General features: G+C 41.1%; 1 protein-coding gene across 2 annotated transcripts in view; it reads right to left on the reverse strand.

Moving 5' to 3' along the window:
- Positions 1–26620, reverse strand: part of LOC101855031 (inhibitor of Bruton tyrosine kinase) — a 193605-nt gene that overhangs the window by 66185 nt on the left and 100800 nt on the right. For both annotated transcript variants that reach the window (XM_005101740.3, XM_005101739.3), the window contains exons 17-21: positions 26407–26527; positions 26162–26258; positions 21315–21416; positions 16908–17025; positions 14611–14671 (exon numbers count right to left, since the gene is read on the reverse strand). In XM_005101740.3, coding sequence (XP_005101797.1) covers positions 14611–14671; positions 16908–17025; positions 21315–21416; positions 26162–26258; positions 26407–26527 — 499 coding nt within the window. The remainder of the gene's footprint in view (positions 1–14610; positions 14672–16907; positions 17026–21314; positions 21417–26161; positions 26259–26406; positions 26528–26620) is intronic.

Consider the following 26620-nt stretch of genomic DNA (forward strand, 5'->3'; position numbering starts at 1 on the left):
CAATCATTGTGTTAAAACCTTGCACTTATATACCCACTCATGCTGTATGCCAATTTAAAGCTAAATAAATCCTGCATCATCTGACACAATAATATTTCACATAATATGTAAAGAGATGCTTGAGATATGGTCATTTAAAATTGACCTTAAAAACTCAGGCTTGGCAAAATTGGGCGAAATCAAAGAAACGTAAGAGTGTGTTCGCGCGTGTATTGGGGTTCATCAACGTTAGTAGAATGGAATGTATTGAATATCAAATGAAAAGGAAATAGTATTGTCTCTGCAATGAGAGGCATGTTCTGAAATATATTTTCAAACAAGTTGGAAAACTGATTTCTTACAAATACCATGCTGAACTTAGACTTAACATTGCATATGCTCATTAGTATGATTTTGTTTTTGTTTAGGAGATATTGGTCTTCTTGTAGAGCACAAACCTTTTAGAACATGGCTGTGTAGGTTAGATTTAGGAAAAATCATCTGTCAGCGAGGAGCAGAGGCCATGAAACTGCCATTTTTGGTGTGATGGGACGGAATGAACAAAATCGTCCGCATGTGAATCATCGGATAGCTTGCTTTAGTTGACTACATCGCGCAAGTGTTGGAAAGTCATGTCTTACCCTTTTTTCCCTCATGATGTCATTCAAGTAGACATCTCCATTCATGGCAAATCACTTTCTAAATGGGCCACTATTATCACGAGACAATTCTTGGAAAACTATATCATATCAACGTTGGAGTAGTCACCAGTAAATAGCCCGATATGAATACTACAGGTATGTGAAATCCCATGAAACAGCATCTGAAGAAAATTGTCGTTGCTCCCAATTCAAACCCTTCGTTTGCAACCGTCTGTGACATCTGGGATGAAATGACTGATAATTGTCCAAAATTGAGCAGAGTCGATGCCCTATGGGTTCGTGCACTACACAAAACCAATGGCTCCTACTCAAAATCACAATGAGCACATTTAATGTGGGTTTTTTTTGCGGTATTTGTGATTACTCTGTTTTCTGTTTTGTTTGAAATTGAAACTATCGACAATAAATATTGTTTATTTCTGAGAAACAAATTCTCCATTCATTGGATATGCAATGTATGTCCATTCTATCAATATTGATGGTCTCCAATACACGTGCGAAGACAACGTTTCTGTGATTTCGCACAATTTTGCCAAGCCTGATTGTTTACGGTCAAATTTGAGTGACCATAGTATTATATCAAACATCTCTTAACATAGATGAAATATTATTATGTCAGATGATGCAGAATTTATATAGCTTTAAATTGGTACGTTGTATGAGTGGGTAGTTTAAGGCTTTAACCCAATTATTGGGTGATTACATTATCAAGTTTCTTTTGGAACCCACTGTATAATACATGTGCGGGTGTGTTACACCCAGTTGTCGGTCAAAGGGATATAAATAGGTTGCCGTGAAAAGGGTTAATATGTAAAGCCCAAGTAACTCTCAGCGACAAATCGTATTACATTCTTCGTATAGTAGAATTGTCAGATTTATCAAACTCCATATTCTGTTTAAACATTCCATTTTATAGTGTCCAATTCCCTTTAAAATGGGGGAGATTCCTTCTTCTTGAGCCAGATGACTCTTCGCAACAGTTTGCCTGCATTCTGTGTGTTGTTACTCAACAAACGTAAAAAGAGGCACACGAAGTTATTAGTTGCAAAATTCTAATGGCACAAACTCTCCATACGCCCTCTCTTAATAATTTGTTATTGTAGTCTCTGGACTTAATCGTCCACAGACTTTCGAGGGATCTGTAGGCCTCTACATCTCAATAAAGAGAATAAGAGATTCTTTCGACCAAGACACAATAGGCCTACTGCACACTGTACAGTGACTGTGCAGTAGTTGATAGTAGATATCTAGTGTGCAGTGTGTAGACCTAACAGCTTTGACGTCAGATGCACTTACAACGCACTGGGTGACCTTGATACCTGACTTTAGATTGAAAATAGACAATTGAAAACAAGTTTGCTCAAATTTTGAAATATGGCATCAAATCAGGTTCTACGTGAGCCACTTTGCTTATTTTGATACGCCGATTTCGAAAATGAAATAAATTTTTAGCTGCGATAATTATTTTGAAAATTCTGCGCGCAAAGTTTAATCCCGCGCGGCGGCAAACATCAAAGGAATTTTGCGTCTCAGCCTCCCACGTGTCACTTCACACTGAAAGGGGGGGAGGGGGGGGGTCTATTATGAAATCAATTAAAAGTGACTGTTGTCTGTCCTCTTTATGATAGGAAAATACTACAAGATGCAATCTTGGTAGAATCTATATAATACTTCTTTTTGTGATCTTCTAAATCCAGCAAGAAAAACAGTCAACCGCGAGTTAATTTGTTAATTTGGACACGCTGGTTCCGAATTTGATATTATTTTTACGATTAGACATAGTTTTAAAGGATTTATTTTAAAATCTTTTTGTCGGGCCGCGGGTGTATCGATACCATCATCAATACCATCACGACGAGGTATTCGCTTAGGGCAGTCGCTGTTCCCCGGACAAATTTTTTCCTGTTTTTAAAAATAGAGTCGCTGTTCCCCAGTGCTCCGAGGTTAAACAAAGTGTTCCACGAGGATACTGGAACTGAATAACTGATAAACCTGACTTTCAGTTGGTGTGACTCTGCTGCATTCTGCAGTCCTTGGCAGCTTCCCAGCCTCAGAGACACGTTCACTGGTGTTGATTATCAAGTTCGCATTATTGCAAACATTTGAAACAATGTCACTTTTTGTCCATTTTATGCAGCAAACCACAAAGTATGAACTAAAAATTCAATGTTTCGCTATTTATCTTGATTTGAGTAGCCATTTCGATTAGCTTAGTTTGTTTCAGGAAAATGTTTGTGGGGTGCCCAATCTGTTCATCAAAACATCTCCTTAACATCAATCAAACCTGTCACTCAAGAGGAACTGCCCTCCAACCAAACTAGCGTTAACAGTTATAGGGCATTTTATCCAAGTAAAATTTAACTCGTAAAAACAAATGACTTCAAAATTGCACCATTGTATAAACTAGACAGTGAAAAACACCAAAATTAAAATTCAGCTTTTTAGAAGAAAATGGCATTCAAGACAGACACCAACAGACTGGTTATTTGTATCTCAAAAGGTTCAAATTTATTCCAATTGTCAGATCCAAAATTCGCTGTTGTGCTTCAGTCAACTTAGAAATTAAGACCCCAAAAAATTGGAGCAATATGGTGTTTCCAGGTGGCATTACCCACTCTATTCATGAGCAAAATAAAGTAGCACTGGGCCAACAAAATGAATTTCCAGCTGTGCCTAAAGACTACAGTATAATCTGCGCAGATATGAAAGCTTGTGGGTATTTGCACATACAGTAGAACATGACTAGAGCGGCACCCGGGACCTTACCGGAATCCCTGTTTTTCTTCCTATGTGTACAATCAATTACTTATGCTTGGATATAGCACGACAAGGAAAGTCCTGAACTCGGATACAGCGGGAGAGATCGAGCAAGCTCTAGCTAGCTTGGGGGGATGTAAGCAGGCTCCAAAAAGGCAGTCGGCTAGTTAGTAGAACAGAGTTTTACGGCGCTCGCAACTGCATAAGGTCATATGAGCGCGCGAAACACAAGTTGTTTACATTCGCAACAGTTCACTGCACGGTTGGTTATCTTTTGGACTTTAAAATGTTTATAAAAAAAACCAAAAAATTTTTAATAGTATGATTTCACTTTATAATTTGCCATAAAGGCCAATAGCCTTCATAAAATTCAAAATTCTGCTGGGACCAACGACGGCAAAAATGTCTTGCAATTTCTTGCATTTATAATATTTCCTTCGGATCTCTCCAAAGTCTAGACATTCGGTTAAGATGTAAAAATGGTAAAATCTGTGTCGCATCCGACACAGAACGGCTTCTCATCTCCCTGTAGGAGGTATTTGTGGGTCAGGGTTGTGTGTCCGATGCGCAATCGAAGAAAAATGACTTTGTCTCTTCTGGAGAGGTCCGAAGGATTTCGCTGTTCCAGTTTGGGTTATATAATATTCAGTTTATTGTTTTTCTATTTTTCACAGTGGCTCTCCCACAGACTGGAGGTGTACTTTTTGACTTTATTTCTAAAGTCAGTCTGAGGGGGAGTGTTTGTCGTTGATCCCAGCAGAAGGGACGAGGATTTCTTCACCAGGTCGTCTACCTGCTCGTTTCCTCGGATGCCCACATGGCTGAGTATCCATGAGAACATGATGTTTTTTCCTGTTTCGGATAGTGTGTGAATTTTCTGTTGTAGCCTAACTATTTTTGAATGTAGGAGTGTGTAGTTTGTGAGTGAGGTGATGCAAGACAGAGAGTCACAAATGATAAGGAAAGATTTGTTAGGGGAGTTTTCTACGGAGTCCAGTGCCATGTCAATGGCAGTGGCCTCCGCAGAGAAAATGGAGGCTTCAGGATGGAGTCTCCTCTGGTGTCTTTTTTGGAGCCATCTGTGAAGATGAGCTCCGCACCAGGGTATTTATCTATTAGTTTTTTGTATTCTGCTTTAAAAGTTTTGGTGTTTGTGTTAGTTAGTAGTATAGGGTTTTACGGCGCTCGCAACTGCTAAGGTCATATGAGCGCACGAAACACAAATTGGTCTTGTTCACAACAGTTCGCTGTACGGATGGCTTGGGTCAGTAGTTAAATCTTTAAAATGTTTAAAAATCAGTGTAAATATAGGCCTACATATATTTTCAATCTAATACAATGGCCTTCACAAAATTCCAAATTTTGCTGGGACCAACGACAGAAAAAATGTCTTGCAATTTCTTGCATTTATAATATTTCCTTCGGATCTCTCCAAAATCTAGACATTCGGTTAAGATGTGTCTAATGGTAAAATCTGTGTCGCATCCGACACAGAACGGCTTCTCATCTCCTTGTAGGAGATATTTGTGAGTCAGGGCCGTGTGTTCGATGAGCAATTGAGTAAAAATGACTTCGTCTCTTCTGGAGAGGTCTGAAGAATTTCGCTGTTCTAGTTTGGGTTTGGGTTGTTCTAGTTTCATATAGTTTATTTTTTTTCTGCTTTACCCAGTGGCTCTCCCACAGACTCGAGGTGTACTTTTTGACTTTATTAATTTATTTCTAAAGTCAGTCTGAGGGAGAGTGTTTGTTGTTGATCCCAGCAGAAGGGATGAAGCTTTCTTCGCTAGGTCGTCTACCTGCTCGTTTCCTCGGATGCCCACATGGCTAGGTATCCATGCGAACATGTTTTTTCCCGTCTCGGATAGTGTGTGAATTTTCTGTTGTAGCCTAACTATTTTTGGGTGTAACAGTGTGTAGTTTGTGAGTGAGGTGATGCAAGACAGAGAGTCAGAAAGGATTAGGAAAGATTTGTTTGGAGAATTTTCTACGGAGTCCAGTGCCATGTCAATGGCAGTGGCCTCTGCAGAGAAAATGGAGGCTTCAGGATGGAGTCTCCTCTGGTGTGTACCGTTGGAAGATAGGGCTGCGGCGCCCACTTCATTGTCTTTTTTGGAGCCGTCCGTGAAGATGAGCTCCGCACTAGGGTATTTATCTATTAGTTTTTTGTATTCTACTTTAAAAGTTTTGGTGCTTGTGCTTTCTTTGTTGTGTGTGGTCAGCTGTAAATCTACTTTTGCCTTGGTGAGGTGCCACGGAGGGAGGTCGGGGAAAAGAATTTGTTGGATGTCTTGTTTGGAAAAGTGCAAGTTTTTGAGGTCCTCAAGGATTCTGAGGCCGAAGGGTTTGATGAGTTTTTCGTTGTTTTGGAATTTGTTTATGGTTTCTGGGTTGTTTTTTTTTAATGCAGCTTTGCGCTGGATTTTCGGTGTTGAGCTCTACTTAACTGCGTATTGTTGTGAGAGTTGTGTGCGTCTGAGTGAGAGTGGTGGTATGTTGGCCTCGGCATGGAGGCTCTCCACCGGAGAAGTGCTGAAAGCCCCCCAGAGCGAGGCGGAGTCCTTGCTTTTGTATTGGATCTAGTGTTTTTAAGATGTGTGTTTTTGCCTATCCATAGACTTGACAGCTGTAGTCAAGCCTGGACCGGACAAGGGAGATGTACAAGTGGAGAAAGTGTTTTGAGTCCCCGCCCCACTCCGGATGTGATAGAATTTTCAAAGCATTAAGCGCCTTCTGGCACCTCACACGAAGGTCTTTGATGTGTGGTATGAATTTGAGTTTTTTGTCAAAAATGACGCCGAGGAAACGAGCTTGGTCCTGTACGGGAATCCTTTCCTCGTATAGTGTCAAATCCGGCTGCAGGACATGTCTGCCTGTTCGGTAGAAGTGTACTGTAACCGTCTTTGACGGGGAGAACTTGAAACCGTTATTGTTTGCCCACTTTTCGAGGATTTTTCTAACGGCAGCATATCAAAAAGTCATCAACGTATATCGAGCTGTCTATGCTGTTTTAGAGGGTTTTTACGATGGAATCTATTTTGATTTCGAATAGGAGAGGAGAAAGGATGCTCCCCTGGGGAACTCCTTCCTCCTGTTGGTGAGGGTCTGAAAGGGAGGAACCGACACGAACCTGGAAGGAACGGTTCTTCAGGAAGTTGCCAATGAAGGCAGGGAGGTGACCGCGTACGCCGAGTGCGTGCAGGTCTCGAAAAATGCCGTACTTTCAGGTTGTGTCGAAGGCTTTTTCTAGGTAAAAAAAGATGGCGGTCATGTGGCCTCCTTCAGCGATCGTCTCACGTATAAAGGTCTCCAGGCGGACCAATGATCCAGAGTGGATCGAGTTTTCCTGAATCAGCACTGGAGACCGCTCAGCGAGCCCGTCGTTTCCAGAAACCACATGAGTCGCCTGTGGATCATTTTTTAAATTAGTTTGCAGAGACAGCTCGTTAGTGCTATTGGTCTGTAACTGGATGGGTGTGTGTGGTCCTTGTTTGGTTTGGGTATTGGAATGACAGTAGCAAGACGCCAAGACTCCGGAAAGGAGTGCGACCACCACACATTGTTGGAGTGTAAGTGTTTCTAAGGGTAAGTGTCTAATGATCTGATTGTGGATGTCATCCGGTCCTGGGGCTGTATTGCCCAGGTCCGAGATGCACAATGTCAGTTCGTCTATTGTGAAGTTTGCGTTGTAGGTTTCAGTGTTGTTTGAGTGGAAGTTTAGGTGTTGTTGTTCTCTGTTAGTTTTGATGTTTTGAAAAGTGGTGTTGTAGTTTGCTTGGGATGAGTTTTTGGCGAGAGATGTAGCTATTGTGTTTGCGATGTCTACTTGTGTTTCAGCTGTGGTTCCATCCAGCCTCTGGACGTGCCGAATGGTGTCTGTGCGTCTACCTAAGAATTTTTTAGCAATTTTGAAAACTTGGTTGAGTGGTGTCTGGCTGTTGATTTTGGAGATGTATTTTTTGAAAGATTGTCTTTTGCTCTCCCTGAGGCATCTACGTGCCACAGCTCGAGCCTTTAAATAATTGATCTTGTTTTCTATGGTGGTGTTATTGACGGCTTTTCGATACGCTGCCTTCTTTTTCTTTACTGCATCCTCACATTCCCAAGAGAACCAGATCTTGTTCCTCCGGGGTTTTGTTTTTGTTTTTGGTATGTGTTTTGGCATATTTCTAAAAGCTTTTCGTGGAATTTATTGTAGTTGTGGTCGAAAGTGGGGTCCAGAATCTGGGAACATTGATTGGCAAACCCAGTCCAGTCTGTTTTTTTTTAAAGTTGAAGCATTCTGGGATCGGGTCGTTTTGGAGGCTATTGCTTTTGAGAAGAATTGGGAAATGGTCCGTACGGTCATCCAGCAAAAGCAAAGACCACTCAAGATCTGGGACTAGGTCAGGGGTACAAAAGGTGAGGTCAAGGGATGAAGTGCCATAAGTGGCTCTGTTTCTTTAAGTTGAGGACCTATCATTTAAGAGACAGATGTTATTTTGAAATTAAAAGTTTTCTATTATTTTTCCTTTCTGGTTTGTAGGTTTGTCTCCCCAAAGGGGGCTGTGAGCATTGAAATCACCTAGCAAAATAAAGGGTTTTGGAAGCTGAGCCTTTATGTCATTTAGTTGGGTTATTTTGAGGGGGTAATTTGGTGGGATATAACTGAGCAGATCGTGATTGGTTTGTGCAGGGTGACCCGTACGGAAATAGCCTGGAGGGTCGTCTTAAGATGTACTTGTCTGTGGAGTGTGTAGTTGTCGGTGTAGATGGTGGTACCACCGGAAGCAATCTGGTTCTCTGTGTGAATGTGATGGTACGCAGTAAATCCTCTTAAGTCTATGGTTGAAGCCGGGGCGAATTTTGTTTCTTGTATACAGGCCACACGTGGGCACAGTGTGGCCTGTAAGTGTTGCAATTCTGCAATGGAAGGTCGGATTCCGCTGGCATTCCATTGCAGGACCGCCATTATGACTTTTTAGTTTTTATTTTGGAGCTCAAAGGCCCCGGCTTCGAAGAAACACTCTGACTCCTCCTTGCGGGGAAGGTAGAGTGTTTTCTAGCTAGGTTGCCGTCCTGGATTGGACGGCGGTCTAGTGGGGGATTTGGAGGAGTGACAGACCCCACCCTTCCCGGGGTCAGGCCGGGGAGGGGGGTCGGAGCTGTCTTCCTCCATAGGCAGGGGTTTGTCTACTGGAGGGGTAGGGGGATGTGGAGCAGACCGAGGGGGCTGGGAAGGGGGCTGGGGGGAGGGGAGAAGGCCCACTTCACACTCCATCAGAGGGATGGGCTGTGAGGTGGAAAAAGAAGAAGGAGAAGAAGAAAAACGGATAGAAGAGGGGTGAGGGGGAGAAGAGGGGGCGGAGGAAGAGTCCTCCCCGTCCTCCCCTAAAACCCCATAGCGGTTAGAAAGTGGCACCTCATAGGGGGTTACCACAGGGATAGTAGCAGGCTTTTTGTTCTTAGGCACAGAGACTTGCCTGTTGACCGCGGGCTTTGGGAGGTCGGCAGTGGAATTACTTGCCGACCTTGTAACCACCTGGGCTGCTTTTGAATATGACCGGCAAATGACTGGGGTTATGATTGGCGGGCAGACAACCTTACGGGCCTCCTGGAAGGAGCAGCCATTCGCGCCTTGTATTCTTGGATGGCGCGTTCTTGGAGCCAAGTCGGGCACTCCTTGCTGAAAACTGTGTGCTGGCCGTGGCAATTGGGGCAACAAGGACTAGCCTTGCATTCCTTCTCAGGATGCCTGGTCTTGCCACAACGAGGACACACAGCTGCGTGACGGCACCGTGACTGGCTATGGCCGAACTTCTGACACTTGAAACAGCCCAGAGGGTTCGGCACATAAGGTCGTACGTCGAGTACCAAGTAAGATGCCTGAACGGTGGCTGGAGGGCGACACGATTCGAACGTGAGGACAATCGTGTTCGTCTCAATAGTAGTCTCCCCCCGCCGAAGAGTAATCCGGCGGGCTTCGACCACTTCCTCACAGTGCTCCACAATCTCTTCCATGGAGCAGCCTTTCAGCTCATGACTGCGAACCATGCCCTTCGAGCGGTTAAATTTCTGGTAGTGCTCGGACTTACATGGAATACCGCCGAAGGTCGTGGTATCCAGGAGTTTGGTCACTTCGTTCTCGGTTGCGCACTTGACAAGGAGTGCACCACAGGAAAGTTTCTGTACACATGTGGGAATGTATCCCAGAACTTTCCGTAGTGCATCTCCTGTCTTAAAGAGGTTGAGATCGGTAATTCTTCTCTGTGCGTTTTTTGTACTGGAGATGGCCACGTACGGTTGCCTCAGAAGCTCCTTGGGAGTAGGGAGGAAGGAGGCATCGGTAAAGGTCTTTTTACCATTTTTTGAACTTTTGCTCGGCTCCGCAGCCACACCCGCTTCCGCAAGCTGAGACTTTTTAACGTTGGGAGCTGGGGAAGGGTCTTTAGGGTTTTTAGAATCCATGAGAGTTTTTTATTTGATTCGACTCCGCAGCTCCCCACCCGCCACGGAGCCCAACAAGGGGACACATTGCTCGGATGACCAGAGCTGTGCCAGGGCTACCCCGGAGCTATACTCTCAACGAGAAAGTACAAGACCCTCCCGTCAAGATTGACCCAGGGCTTGATGGGGTTTCAGCTCTCAACCGATTGAGTGGCATGGGCCGTGCCACCCTCCCGTCTAAGAGGAAAACCTGGGCCAAAGAGGTGTGTTGGCGAGGGACAGTCCGTGGACTGATCTCACCTCAACCGCCGGGTACCCGGTTTCCCTCCGCACGGGTCGCACCTCACGGTCAACGAGGCGCCCACTCTGTGGGATGGGTGACCTCTCGTTTTGCTGCACATGAGGTCAGCAGTGGTAGGAAAGATAGAAGAAGAAAAAAAGAAGGAAGGAGAAGAGGAAGATACACCAAAGTGAGTGTCGCACACGGATCCCAGAGGGTTGGAGTCCGTGTGTGACACTTCGCCTTTGAGGGGGTTGCACCTTCTGCAGACGAAGCAGTGGGTCTATGTATATCCCCCCCCCGACCCACTGGGGGTAGGCAGTTGGTGTTGTGATTGGCTAGTCCAGGGATGAGTGAGGTGGGACAGGCGGTAGGCCTAGAGAGAAATGGTGCGGAGGGAGAGATGGTGCGGAGAGACGCGTTGCGTGAACTACTCCCAAACGTGATATAGATCTGTTATAGTCCTAGCCCTAGCCCAGGCCAAAAATTAAAAGAAGAGGAGAGCGTGTAGTGTGTGATTCCTGATTTATTGAATAACTATCATTGACGTTCAAGCATACGCACGCATACACTTCACCAGTACTACAGTAGGCCTACTGGTACGATAAACAGCACAAGCAAAAAACCGAGGAAAAGACGGCTTTCAACAAAGAAAAAATGAAATGCTTTTCACTCGAATGAAAGGCCAAGATAATAAGTTGACAAGAAAAGGAAGACTAATCTAAAGCGCAAATTTTATTGATATGGAAGGGATGTAATCATGTCTTATTTAAAGAAAATTTTCAGTAATTTCCCTTTTGCATTCCTATAGCGGGAACAAGCCTACAGCGTGATTTTTCTTCCTGAACCAAAAGTCCCGCTGTAGCCGTGTTCTACTGTACTGTTGTTCATGCTACAAAAGTACAGCAAGTGGGTGGTTGGTGGGACCTCTAGCGTGGTTTGCTCCTTCTTTCCTGTCAAACGTCTATAGTCCTTATCTCCCTCTTTCTCAGATATATATGTTACTCTCTTGTAACACCTTTTGTCTTCGGCACTTATATTATTTTATTATTAGGTTGCAATTGCCACAAAACACTCACTTAAAACAAACCAAATAGTACAACAATTTTTGACACCTCATTTTTATGAGACTGATTCTTCTTTTTGGCCTCTCAAAATACCAGTCACTGAATAATGGTCCACTTAAAGAGCATAATTTGAAATAATCTAAGAGGCTAACATTTCCATTCTTTTTTAAATCTCCAAAAAAAAATTTCATATTCTGAATGTGTGAAATGATAATACTAATAATACCTCACGGCGTCACTTTTCACCCAATTCTGTTACTTTTAGTTAGCATGACTCAGCAGCCCGCCGGAGCTCCCCGGCTCGGGGTCACAGGGTTAATGAGCCCTGAAGCGACATTGCCAGTGTCGGTCAGGAAGTTCGCATTTTTGACTATGTATAAAACGATATAACTTCTTCCCCATCCCATATAGCAAAACATTACGCGGATGTACTAAAAGCTCAATGTTTTGAGATTTATTCTGCGTTAGAATGGTTAATTTCTGTGCCTTAGTTTTTGTTCTAGACAAGTGTTTGTAGAGTACCCAATTTGTCCCATTTTAGTTACAAACTTATGAATAAATGATTGTTAATTTTAAAAAGGCACGACAGATCTCTCCAAAATCTGTGTTAAACTGACTACGAATATCATGTCTTTTACCATGAAAATTCTTAAATCTGCGCTAGTAGTAATAGTCAAGTTATAAGAGAAGAAAGATGCACATCGGCATTTTTTAACTAAAGACGATCAGCTTTAGCTCTTATTTTACTATTAAACAAGAGAAAGTTACTCTGCGTTTGTTCATGAATCATGCTGTGTCTGTGGCAGCCCGCATACAACTAAAAAGATATAATATAGATCTAAGCGATTAAAAAAAACACAAAACCGTGTAAATACAAGGGTAGAGATAAACTTCTTGTATGGAATAAAAATAATGAAAGCTAACACATTCATTCTCAGTTTTTGTGTCGGAAATATGCGCGGACACAATTATGAATGTAAAGAAATCAGTCACATTGTCAGTTAATGCAAATGGTCATAGAAACGAAAAATAAAGCTGGAAAAGTCTGGTGCTGATTCAGTGTCCGTGGAAAGCTAGAAATTATTCTTACAACCCTATTACGAGAAGTCATCCCTATTATTCAGTCAACTTACAAAACCTAGACTTAGCGTTTTAAGAAAAGTAAGGAATTTCTGGAGTGTAACAGATACTGTTCGTGTATTAGATCTACATTGAAGATGTATTTTAGCACTAAAATCGATTTGTACTTTTCATAGAGAAACTTCAAGGTATCTTTTATAAACTTTCGAGAAAATATGCGAATATTCACAATTATATTAGACACATAAAGTTGTATTTGGAGGAATTACTTCATAGAGAATTGTGTGCCCGATGGATCAAGTTGCAAAATTACAGCTTTCTATTATATGCGCAGATACCATCTTTTCTGAGTATCTGCACCAATGCTATGTTGTTCATGTTCCAAAAGTTCGACAGATTTTGACGAGGCCTTCTTTTTATATTGATTTTTTTTCATTCACGCTATTCCACAAAAAAATACAATTTAGCATTACCGACTCCAGCGCGTCTACCGAAATAACCAGACAAGTTACAACGTCCGTTCTTTTTTGAGTCTCAAGAGCAGAAATGTGTGCTTTGGGTGCACTAAATGAGAATTACCATAAATACAAAGATACACCTTAAATTGTACAATGAAAAGTACCAAAAATTAAGTCGGCCCAGACAGAGCGGTGACAGGGAGCTGACCCCCGTGACCCCGACGTGATAAGGCGCCCGGCGGGGAACCCCCCGCGGCAACTAAAATTCCACTGCCGGTGCGCCGTGACCCAACTCTGCCTTAAAATTAAAGTAAAATACAATATTTCAATTTTACTAGCCCAGCCAAAGCTGCATCAGCCAGTTGGCCCCATGAACCTGACGACATGACAAAGCTCAGCAAGGATTCCCCGGTGTCAACTAAAATTTTACCGCTGGTTCACCACGACAAACACAGGGCTGCACACCCACCTGCATATTATTTTTTAGCAATCATCGAGGATAAAAGTAACATAAATAAAGGCATTATAAAAATGAAAGAGATCTTGGCAGACTGACCAAGTAAGAAAAAAACAGGGGGCGAGGGGTGTTGTAATGATATAGGCTGTCAGTTTGACTTTTGCAAAAAGAAATTAAACTGCTGGGACACATCACAAGTGTTTGATCCTGATTGTGCATCACTATAATTCATTTTCTTTTTAAATTCTCCAATTTGGTCTAGAAAAAGCACAACATTTTTAAAAACCTTGTCAAATGTTTGCCTTATTCCTCGTTTTGGTGCAACTGTTTTTCAAAGGGCAAAGTGGCACCGGGCACCTATAGAACAATAGGCTCTGCGCACAGAGAGTCATTTTTAGACTGCGCACATGACGTGGTGAGTAGACCTATACTGTGAGGGTCTGATTGCTTTTCTATATGTAGGAGTGGGGGTGGGTAATGAGAGCCGAACAGCAAATACATTTTAAGAAATCGAAATCAGGGGTATTCTAAAAATCTTGTTGTTTTTTTTTAATTGAACAAAAATTGTAATGATTTCGCCAAATTTGCTTACATTGGCAGACTTTATATTCATTTGATTATCCTTTTTTTTAAAGTTATATACTCAAACATTCAAGAAAATTTGCTGTCATTCATTACGCCAAGACACTTATACATGCAAGTCGCTGTGGCTCCAATCTTTTTCCATAGTTAACCCTTTCATTGCTAGGGGGACACATTTCTACTGTCAGCACTGATTTTCAGCTGAGCTCGTTACCCGGTACAGCAGTCTCACGTCTTAGTGTTAATGGACTCGCAGTCTAGATCTAGCCTTCCTGTGAAATATTTCAAACCCGGGTCTTCGATCATGTCAATTTTCTCACACCTCCCATTCCTTCCCCCCCACCACCACACACATAACTTACTCATAATTCCAAATAACTTGCAAATCTAAGCCAAAAAGAGAATTCATTTGCCTTTTTAAAGTCATTTTGGTGTTTACGTTTTGCGAGAGCATGTGGCCGCCCACAAGCCTAGATCTGTGTTCATCGATCACTTGCAAGCCTAGCAGTAAAGTATAACTAGCGTCTTTACTTCCTGAATATGAATGCACGCAGTGCTTGTGTCTAACACTCCGTACAGGAGAATAAAAGCCTGAGGATTACCGTGCCGTAAATGTAACATCATACAGGAAACCAGGAGTGGCAAATTTCGCCAACTTACGTGTCGTACATGGTTCGGCACGCAGCTAAAAATTATATATTTCATGACGTACCTGGTATGTCATATAAGGCAATGAAGGAGCTAACAAGAAGGGAAGCTGCCAATACTCTTCTCCTCTAAACCAAAAATAATAATTCTTTTGTCTCATAAACTCACCATATCAAAGTCATTTTAGATTCAACCAAATAGACACCCAATACATTACCATTGTTCTGTAGCAAACAGTCAGCTCCTCAGCAGTCTCAGGGCTTAGAATGTCCAAGTACCTCAAAATTGTTTAAAAAAAAAAAAAAAAAAAAATATGACTCATCAAACAGCTCTATGACCATTCTTAGCTTTGTCTAGAATTTAAAAAGTGCAAAAATTCAGTTATCAAAACAAGTATGAAAATGTTTGAAAATGGCATAAATAAAAAGAACTTTTCATGTACTAAAAAAAAATTACTGACAGATAGTTCTTGCAACCAGAGTGATATACCCCAGAGCCGGCTTGTTAGAAAGATTGTTAGTTTCTCATCGTACTGAAGTCACATAGCAGAAAGGTTTGAATGAAGTCAGTCTTGAAAACGTAAAATCAAATTCAATCAAAATTCATTTCAAATACAGTATATCGTCTAACAGAGTGATTTACATAAAAGGAACCACAGTTCCAAGCTCTAAAAAAAAGGACAAAAACTTCATATTAAAGTGTCATATTTCTTTTACATCTAGAAGAAAGATGTATAACACACAGTGATCCGTTCGGGTAAAGAATGGCTTACTTCCGTTGGAAAATGGGACCCAACACAGAATATTTACTTTTGGGAGATTGAATCACAGTAAAGCCATGCATACCCATCACTCAACATTCAGCTGAAGGAGAAGAAGGAAATAGGCAGGGTAGTAATTGAAGATGACACTGGGGAGGGGGGGGGGGGGTGCGTGTGCGTGTGTGTGTGTGTTCGAGCGTGTGTGAGATGTGTGTGAGTTGTGTGTGAATATCTTGACAATGTGTGTGTGTGTGTGTAGTCCATGACTCAAATCATCTATATCATTCTTCAGTGAACAGGGAAACCCACAAAGGCTTTCTAATATGATGAAAAGTGAGAGCAGGTGTTAACTCACTGGAGACTGGGCCTTTTCCGGGTCTACATACACTGAAGACTGGCGTTTTGGGGGGGTATTTCAATATTTCAAACAGCACCCTTCCCAAAAACATACAACCACTATTTTTACACACGTAACAGATCTAAACATGCCCAATATGATACAAAAAACAGAAAGGCAATATCTTTTATAGTTTTTTAAAAATGATTTTTTGAAAATGTGCTAAAATTTGTTGCTCGCCAAAATTTGGTTTGACGTAATGTCATACGTAAAAAAAACCCCAATAAAACCCCCCAAAAATTCATCTTGAGTGTGTCTTTTGAATAAAAAGTCCAAACTCATGAATAGGCAGGCAATCGATATGGTAATCCTTATGTATTAGCTGTCTAATCCACTTCAGTCTGAAAAAAAACAGGGCTCCAGACAAAGCGAAATTTTGCCAATTCTAGATCTAGAACATTCAGTGTCAGAATCAGTGCTTTGATGCTCAATTACATTGAAATCAAGATCCCCATGGTCTAAAATATCATAATCAGAATTTTCTGAACTGCCAAAGTTGTGCAAACACTTGAAAAATGTTTGCTTTTCGTACTACCGTGTGGGTGGTTGGCGGATGCTCTGGTGTGGTTTGCTCCTTCTGTCCTATCAAAGACCTATCGTTCTGATCTCTCTTCCTTCTTTTTTTTTGTGTTTGTTACTCTCCTGTAACACCTAATCTTCGACCTCATTGTGTTGCAAGTGCTGTGAAACTTACTAAAACTAAACGTGGTGCCATCGTACTGACAAAGTGTTGCGAGAACAGACACCAGTCGGAGAAACGAAAGTAGGGCCTTGGTGTGACTAACTTTCCTCCTGGGTCAATAACTCAAAAAATTTCCAGCCAGTTTTGGTGAAACTTCGCACGAAACGAAACAAAGGTTGGCAGCACGGTAAGAGACCGTTCACGAAGCATTCGCACGCATACTTCGCCGAGGAGAAAACGCGAAACTTGTGCTCGCATGGGAAACCGCCCCTTGAGGAAATATTGGTGCTCACAACTGTTGCCTGCACCGTCTCCAGTGAGTTAAGGGATGACAACTAATTGACTGTTTGCTGAATAACTTTCACTGCACAGAGACCTTTCATTAGCATACAAAGTGCAGAAACAAAAAGGATGGAATTAACTTTTTATTAAGCAAGCAAACTACAGCAGCCATTCCTAGCATTCCTTTGTATAGCCAGTGCCCACTTTTGCCACCTTTAAGAGAATAATATTTTGGTACAATTCACCTACATGTATTTCCAAGAGGGGCGTTAAGAAACACCTGTGACTACCTAAGTGATCACCACCGCCCACCACAATATCCAAATCGCCTACTAGTGGGCGGTATCACTCGGGTTGGCAAGCATTTGTATCGCCCATTGTTGATGCTCTTACCTTCCCTCCATCACAGCAGCCAGATTGAGGCACACAAATTGCTGACAGGATGCCTTCAGCTGTTCAGCGTTGTACAGGGATGAGAACTCCAGCAGTTCACCCACGTTCTTGAAGCTGACTAAATGGGGACACAAAAGTTACAGTGAAATCCTTAAATTATCAAATAGTGTAGAACAAAAGCTTTCCTAAAAATTACCAAGTAATTGTCACAGTAAGCTGATATTGTTGGAATATGGGACAAAGAATAAACCACAAGTATGGTTCAATTCTTTTCAACCTGAATTTCAGTAAAGGCAACTTAACTCTTTCAGTGGCGCTCATATGACCTTATGCAGTAGCGAGCGCAGTAAAACCTCTACTAAAAAACAAAAATAAAAATTTTAAAAACCTCTTTCACTACCGCCAGCCGCGTTTCATGTCTCGTGTAACTCCAAACGCTGGACCACAAGCAGTGTTTCACGACTAGCCACTTCCTGCTTCAAAACCATACCTACTTTTATCTGTAAGAATCGAAACAGAAATCCAAGGCTGAAAAACGATCGTTTTTCGCAAAATGTTGAGATAGGTCACTGTTCCCCCTTTATTTTTGTAATTCATCAGAATTTCAAATATCGACCAGCAGTAAACGATACATTTCCGAAAAAGCAAGAATAGACAGATATATAGAAATTCCTTCGTACCAACTCCAGTGAGGTTACTGAAGACACAGTGCTATAAATAAAAGAGGGAGAGGGAGAGGGGGAGAGAGAGAGAGAGAGAGAGAGAGAGAGAGAGAGAGAGAGAGAGAGAGAGAAAGAGAGAAAGAGAGCGAAAGAGAGAGAGAGAGAGAGAGAGAGAGAATGTTTTACGGAGCTGGTTGTTTCAGCATGTGAGACGTTTACTAATGTCCTGCCTTGTTTTGTGTATGTGTGAGTGCACCTAACCTTTGTAACATCTACTGCCATTGTAAACGACCAAGACGAAGTTTCTCCCTGCGAGATGAATAAAGATTGTTATTGTCAATGTAATACAGTGGAGTCCACTTATAGCGAATCCTGAAATAATGAGAAGTCTGTTATAAAGACTATTCTAAAACCCCGTTTTTTTTCCTTCTTTACCTTTGTAAATAAAATACTGCTATAGCGCAATCAGACAAACACGCGAGTCGGTTATAGCAGAATATTGTTGTTGCTGTGCACAGCACACAAGCCAATTATACATATATGTAAAACCTCACCAGTGGAGAAAAATTGTGGTGATCTAGTGAAACAAAGAATGGGAGAGCCCACATGTGCCAACAATGAAGGCCGGAGCGAATGAGTGGGGAGGGTGTGGCATGCGCAGACAAGTAGAATGCATTACGTGATAGGCCAGCCTAGTCAGATTATCTAGGCCTACCATGCCTCTCACTTCTCTGATGCTGAGATGGAGAGGTCAGAGTGCTGTGATGGATGAAGCGAACGTTTGACACGGGCAACGTATGGTGTGTACCCATGTGCGCAAGCATACTAAACGCACTACAGGGTGTGGTGGGGTGTGGGACAACACAGCAGACGAGTTAGCCCAGAAACCTTTCTTTCTGATCGCCAATGCTGAGTTGTCAACATCGCTAGCGCTAGAGAAAGAAACCTGATTCGGTTTTTGATCAAGTAAGACCTAGAACTACAGGTCATGTTGAAAAAAATCATCATCAGAAAAGATAGGAAAAAGAAATAAACAGAACACCAAACTCATAGATTAGGCCTACTTTACTATTTCCCTTGAGTTTATTACTGGATCCCTTATAACGAGAATCCGGCTGTAACGGATATAATTTCACACCAGTCCCCTCCCTCTCATAATAACAGTACTCCGCTGTATAACAAATGTGGCTAATACTAATATTGAAAATTGCACTCAAAATCTTTGCCATATTTCAATTTTGAAGGTATTCTATATGGGCCATGACATGGTGGAATCAGGCGCTTGTCAATTTTTTGGGAATATGGGGTTATTAGTATCATCTTAAAGCCTGTTCATTTGCCTTCCTGTTGGTGAAAAAAATATCCATCTATGTTGAATAGAAGTCTAAATATCTGCGATTGAAGGTCAGGGTCACCTGGTTTCACTGGTAAAATAAGCAAGAAAATGGCCACTTAAGTTTGGTAATTGCCTGAGAGTCCTTGGAAACTGTAAATAAATATTTTTTGTGCCTTTAGTCAATGTTGTTCAGTAAAATACAAACAGAAATGTGTTTTTAAATGACATAAAAGGTGTAGAGCCAAAAAATGAAAGAAAAAAATTGCCCATTGACCAAAAAAAATGCAGATGTTTAAAATTTCATTATTATTTGTGGCTGAAAGGTAGCATTAAGAGGAAGCCAGGAGAAACAGTATATGTAGAAAGAGTCAGGAATAAGGGAGAGAGGAGCCCATAGGCCAGGAGTATGTGAGAGGGTGGGAGGGTTGGGAGAAAATGGAGATGAAAGCAGAAGACAGAACATGTCTAGAGAACAGGAAAGGAAGTGAAAGGAGAAGAAAAAAACATTATCCTTCGCTGTCAAGTTTTCAGCCTGGGACGTACTGAAGGAGAGGCAAACACCATACGTTTAGACCACAAGAGCCCGCACCCCTGTTTGTGTGGGTGAAAACATTTCGCTTTAAAAGCCAGTCTTTTGTCCAAATAAATCTCTTTTTCTTTATTTTGCTAAGCAGCAGCACATAAAGTGCAAACAAATCGCTATTTTCACAAAGAGACTTGGCTGCTTTATGACAAGGAATGTTCCTGATCGAAAGAAAACTGGACGATATATTGAAACGTGTGAACATATAACCCAGTTGGATAAAATGGACAGTTCTCGAAAACAATTAAACCAACACAATTTATCATTGCGTGTAACAGGGGCATTTGGTTTGTTTGCCTCAGGTTTTTTTGTTTACTAACTAAATGAGCTGAAAATTTGCATGTAGACACTACAAGATACAATTAAACTTTTGTCTTGAGAATCTTTTTCAGTGAATAATTATCTTGATGTCTATCATACAGTCAAAAGACTTCAAACTATTTAAAACATTGCTGCACGTTTAGTTTTACGGAAAAGAAAGCGAGACTCTGCTACACCTTTTACGGACATTGCATTTGCTTCCTGTTGAGAAAAGAATTGTGTACAAGTTGGCCACCCTACATGCTTGAATGGTAATCAGACCTGCCACTCTATGAAATCTAAAAATCAGGATTTCTGAGTTAAAAAATCAGGATCTGGTAAAAAAAATCGGGATCAACGGCAAATCAGTCATAAAGGGCACCGGGTGGGGGGGGGGGGGGGGCCCTGGTTCCCTTTTATAAGGCAAGTACGCAAGACAAAACTTTTGCAGGAATAGGTTCACGTCTGAGCCTCTAAAGAGAGGGAAAACTGAAAGACAGCATATATGTACTCAGTCGAAGTTGGATAGACTGGGGGAGCGAAGGTTGCAGCGTTGCTGAAACACTCGTAGTCTTGAAAATAGCTGACACGTAACTCTAATCATCCACGCAAAACGCCCGCGTTTTAACAACATTTGACTTCCATTACATTGAAAAAAAGATCGCGCCAAGGTTGTTCATTTTTTTTTCTTATTCCTTTCCCCTTAATTAGTACCTGTGTCACGCACGCACTTTAACCCCAAGTGTCAAAAATGCGAATAAGCGTTTGAAAGTAGGCCGATTTTAGTTGAAATAACGTACGTGAGTCAACTACTAGATCTAGATTCGGCATAGATGCTTTAGAAAATAGCGTTCCAAGTTCCCGCAGATAAAAAGTCCAATCGGTATTTCCAAACAAAAGAGATTGCAGAACTTTTTTTTTTTTTTCTAAGAATCGGACGCAACAGACGCAACCACAAAAAATCAGGATACCGGCGATCGAAATCGGGAAAATCGGGATGTTTGAGATTTGGGGCAAAAAATCGGGATATCCCGATTAAATCGGGATGAGTGGCAGGTCTGGGTAATGATATTTATCAAATCTGTTGAGGCTGTACATTCCAACTCGCAGTTTAAGGTCATCAGCTGACAAAAAAAAATTTCTTTTACCTTCTATGAAACTTAAAACAATGGGTGAAAGGGCATTTGAGTATCAAGGCCCCAAGATCTGGAATGCTTTGCCAAGTACTTTAAGATGGATCAAATCTTTTGATTCATCCAAATGTCGGCTGAAGTCATTTCTGTTTTTAAATTAATAAGATGAATATTTGGAGAGAATTTCTTTTGGTCAGAACACAACGTTTTGTTACTGTTGAACATTGTATTGTATTGTATTGTAAAGCGCTCAGAGCCTGTGTACTTTAATCAAGGTTGAGCGCTATATAAAAGTCATTTATTATTATTATTATCACAAAATAAAACATCTCCATTTGCCCAAAAATTGCTTTTTAACTGCACATTCCCTTAAAAACACTGTCGTGTCCTTACTGATATTTGCCAGAGCCACCTCACACATTTCCTTCAGTCTCCAGGCCAGCAGCTGATCAGACACAACCAACACATTACCCAGGAGCTCCTCGTTAACACAGTCTGCAAAAGGACAAAATTTTGGAACGGTAACATCAAATTCGATCAGATTCATTTCAAACAAAGTAGGCTAATATGGAAGAGATATGTTATATCAAAGTAGATGGCTTCATGAAAAAAATTAAAAACCATTAGTTAAACCAACATGTCATAAGGTAGAGCTAAATGTGCTGAGAAAAATTTAAATAACAGCCTGAAGATTGGATAAACGGTTAAAAAGTTATGCGAGTTTCTTGTTGTGAATTAGGGCATTTTTCGGAAATAATTAATTACTTACTTATAAAGACAAGAGGATGGCACCAAATTGTGCCAAACTGAGGCATGAGAAAGACAACTTAGCAACAGTTTTCCTTTGTTCAAAGAAAACATTGACCGCAAAACATATGACAATCATACATTTCCAGAAAGGTTATGTAATGTCCTACACGATAGGCAATGTGTAACGTAATATGCAGTCATGTGACCAAATATGGCCGCCAATATGGCCGTCATTGACGAAACTCGCAACAAATTTAGACTTAAAAGTGGCATAACACTATCACTAATGTTTTAAGTCAAAAGTGTACAAAAGTATATATTTTCTTAATCAGCATGACTAGGTGCATCTAACAAACTGTAAAAAAAACAACAATAAATCCATTTTATTATTTTTTAATCAAATTTCACCCTGAAAAAAAGAATGTAGTTGGGCATGGACAACACAACATAGAAAATTTAAAATCATGAATAGCTCGTACAAATTGCTATTCCCTGACTGATGTCTCTTCAATTTTTTAATCACCGTTAGCCTTTAACCTGAATTATGGACATGTCGATCATAATTCGTCCCCGAATGTAGTGATTTTGAATCTAATTCCATAAGAATGCCAACAGTCTTGAGCAAAAGTATACATTCTTTAGATCAGCAAAAAGTGATGCATCTAATGAGAGAGCATACAACCAAAGATCAGACGGATACAGAGGAAGGGAACCAGTGTCTGTGGTGTAGCGGTTAAGAGCTTCACTGTCGAAGTAGGAGACCTAGTGCTCATTCCCAAGAGGGAGAAAATTATCTAGTATCTTTTTCTTTCTACTGTGATGTTGTATCTCTCTCAGCCCAGGTTGGCCCTAACAGACAGGAAGGGGATGTAACTCACTAGAAAAGGCAAAATAATAACAATAATAAATCTCAGAAGACCAATATCTCAGAATGATATTTTCAACTGTTGGAGCAGTAGGAGAAATGTTCAACAAAACCAATATATACAACCAAACATAACAATCAAGAGTGAGATTTTTGCTTCTCCCCTCAACACTATAAGTATAAAAGGTAACAGAGAAGCTGCAAAAGGTAGGCAAAGTTACATACAGTGGAGTCCACTTATAACGAGTCCTGAAACAACAAGAAGTCTGTTATAAAGACACTATTCAAAAACCCTGTTTTTTCTCTTTCTTTATCTTTGTAAATAAAATACTGCTATTGCGCAATCAGACCGTCACGCGCGTCGGTTATAACGGAATATTGCTGCTGCTGTGCACAGCGTACAGACCAATTAAACATTTTATAAAACCTTGCCAGTTGAGAAAGTTGTTCGTGATCCAGCGAAACAAAGAATGGGAGAGCCCATGCGAACCAACAATGAAGGCCGGAGCGAATGAGTGAGGAGGGTGTGGCAGAACGCATCGCGTGATAGGCCAGCCCAATCTAGATTATCTAGGCATACCGTGCCTCTCACTTCTCTGGTGCGGGATGGAGAGGTCACAATGCTGTGATAGATGGATGGAGTGAATGTGTGACATATGCAAGCAGACGCAACACACCACAGGGTGTGGTGGGGTGGGGGACAACACAGCGGGCGAGTAAGCCTTGAGCCAGAGCCCCTTCTTTCTGATCGCCAAGGCCGATTTGTCAACATTGCAAGTGTTAGAGAAAGAAACCTGATTCGATTTTTTATCAAGTAAGACCTAGAGATCATGTTTAACAAATCATCATCAGGGGAAACACAAAAAGGAATAAACAGAACGCCAAACTCATAGATTATTAGGCCTACTTAACTATCTCCCTTGAATTTATTACTGGATCCCTTGTAACGAGAATCCTGCTATAACGGACATTTCGCACCGGTCCCCTCTCTCTCGTTATAACAGGATTCCACTGTAATAAGTTAACTCCCAACGACACCATGCCAATTTACCAATTACCAGACAAACAATATTCTCAGTCAACAACAAGATTCCATTTTTTTTTTCATTTCACAACTGAAGTTCAAAGTAACATGGGCTTTTGAGCCACTGGACTTGGCAAGAGCAACAATCATATCCTTCTTCTGAGGAGCTCAATACTAATTATTTCACTGAACTTGGCAACAGCAACAATCATATCCTTCTTCTGAGGAGCTCAATACTCATTATTTCACTGAACTTGGCAAGAGCAACAATCATATCCTTCTTCTGAGGAGCTCAATACTCATTATTTCACTGAACTTGGCAAGAGCAACAATCATATCCTTCTTCTGAGGAGCTCAATACTCATTATTTCACTGAACTTGGCAAGAGCAACAATCATATCCTTCTTCTGAGGAGCTCAATACTAATTATTTCACCTTGCCTTGCTGCCAAGTGAATTTATCATCAAGATTTTTCAATTTCTCTTAATTCTGCACCCACTGACTATCCCGTTATGCACACAGAGTCTGGGTAAACGCCTTTTGACCTGACCCCCCCCCCTGCCCATTGATGAAAAGTTTCTAGTACTTGACCTCCGCTTTCTTCAATCAACCTTTTCCTTCTTGTATTGATACGGATTCACTCTTTTCATCACATTGGAGAAGGATCAAAGCCCACCACATTTTTTAATATCCTTTGAAAGTTTCATTTTAGTTTCAACGTTCTTATATTCAGCATTCAAATATAAAAGAAGTACCTATGGTTGTTAATGATAATGTTGGTCACTCTTGTACTACCAAAACTAGTCGTATCATTGACGGCAGTTGTTGGTTTACATCAGTTACATTAAAAATCCAGAGTTACGTGCCCCTGACTTCTTGATATGCGGGTGAATTTTTTTTTAACCTTACGAAGTGAACTGGGGTAGTGTAGTAAAGTTCGATTTTCTCCTACAAAACTTTAATTATTTTTAACAAAATGACATTTTTAGAGAGCTATCAATATAACTTGCCCTGGGAGGGTTTTCCATCATCAATTTAAAAAAATTTGGAAGATAAAATATTTATTTTACCATAACTTTACAGAAGCGTCACACAAACTCGGGATGGGTTGTAAACTCTTCAGCATGCAATTCTACTACAGAATCACGTGATTTCTACAGCCATCTAAAACGATTAGCGATGGAAAATTCGGCTCAAATAAACCGTCCACAATGCACTACGCTTTAAATTTGTCAAAATTTGCATGCAGCGCGTTGTAGCAGAACACACTTAAACTCAAAAATCTATAATGTTACACATTTCTCACCGCATTGAAACTAACATGGAAACAAAAAGCACACATAGACTTCTCGTTTCATGTAGGTTTTATGATGCAAGGCAATGAACTAATAAAGTTATGAGCTGAGAAAGAGGAAAAATTGGGATTTCCGCAGAAATCGCCACTCGCCGGGCGAGCATGAAACCCCCTAATCAAAGGAACCCACGGAGCAACTGTAATAAAATAACCACAAGTGAGAAAGATTTTCATGTCTTGATATAGACTGAAACAGAAGAGGGTAAGAAAAGAAGGACCTATCAGTGGCGCCCTTCAACCACCCTGATTTGTACTTTTCATAGAGAAACTTCATGGTAACTTTAATAAACTTTCGTGAAAATATGCTAATATTCACGCTTATATTAGACACAAAAAGTTGTATTTGGAGGAATTACTTCATAGCGAACTGTGTGCCGGAAGGAAAAAGTTACAAATTACAGCTTTCTATTATATGTGCAGATACCATCTTTTCTGAGTATCTGCACCAATGCTATGTTGTTCATGTTCCAAAAGTTCGACAGATTTTGACAAGGCTTTTTTTTATATTGATTTTTTTTCATTCACGCTAGTCCACAAAAAAATACAATTTAGCATTACCGACTCCAGCGCGTCTACCGAAATAACCAGACAAGTTACAACGTACGTTCTTTTTTTGAGTCTCAAGAGCAGAAATGCACGCTTTGGGTGCACTAAATGAGAATTACCATAAATACAAGGATACACCTAAAATTGTATGTTGAAAAGTACCAAAAATTAAGTCGGCCCAGACAGCGCGGCGACAGGGAGCTGACCCTTGTGACCCCGACGTGATAAGGCGCCCGGCGGCAACTAAAATTGAACTGCCGGTGCGCCGTGCTTTATTAAACTCAATTTTTATTGCTTTTCAAAAAGTCAAGACACCTTCGAAGTATTAGAAATGCGATCACACTTCGATCGTCTCTTATACTAAAACCACTGGTCCGAAAAATTTTGTTTTGGTATCAAACAGAAGAATTAACATTTTGCAATAACTATGTAAAACAAAATCTCGGCCCCAGTGTCTCATCAAGGCGAGACTTTGTTTCTAAAGACGCCCGCTCAGAACAGGCGATTCCAGGCGAGTTAGAGTGGAGCCCGTCAGGAAATTCCTGACCTCCCGACCGTTCCGGTATGATGTCGAAGTCGCAACACTGCTGTTCCGAACTCGAGCTGCTGGAAGTGGCTTGCCGGAGATTAGGTGTACTGGTTGCCAGGGCTCAAGGGATGAAAAAAATATAAATTACATTTCCCCCCCAGACAGCACTTACCTCGGAGCTCTGTGGCCTCATCTGTGTAGAGAAAATCAATGAGCACCTCCAGAACATCAGCAGACACAGGCAACGTCAGAATACTGCTATCTTGTGACTGAAAATAACAGAAAGTTCAAAACATAATGGCCTTAGGGCACAAATAATCCAAGTCAATAGACAGAAATGAAAGCCTTTATTTTTACCTATCATAGGGGGTGGGATTCCAAAAACATTTAAAAGAGAGACCAAAGAAAGAAAGTCACCTCAGCCCAGCCGGTGGCCAGCATGCTATAGAAGTAGTCCAGCCTGGCCACCAGCACACACTTGTGGCAGCCCAGTTCATAACCATCCTCTGTCCGGATTGTGACATCATACAGCTCCGGCCTGGGAGAATGAACAGATGAAAAAACAAATGAGTAAAAAAAGCAAAGAAAAGACACTTATTTTAAATTAATTTGAAAAAAAAAGAAGAAAATT

The sequence above is a fragment of the Aplysia californica genome, unplaced genomic scaffold (genome assembly GCF_000002075.1).
Source record: "Aplysia californica isolate F4 #8 unplaced genomic scaffold, AplCal3.0 scaffold00296, whole genome shotgun sequence".
NCBI lineage: Eukaryota > Metazoa > Mollusca > Gastropoda > Aplysiida > Aplysiidae > Aplysia > Aplysia californica.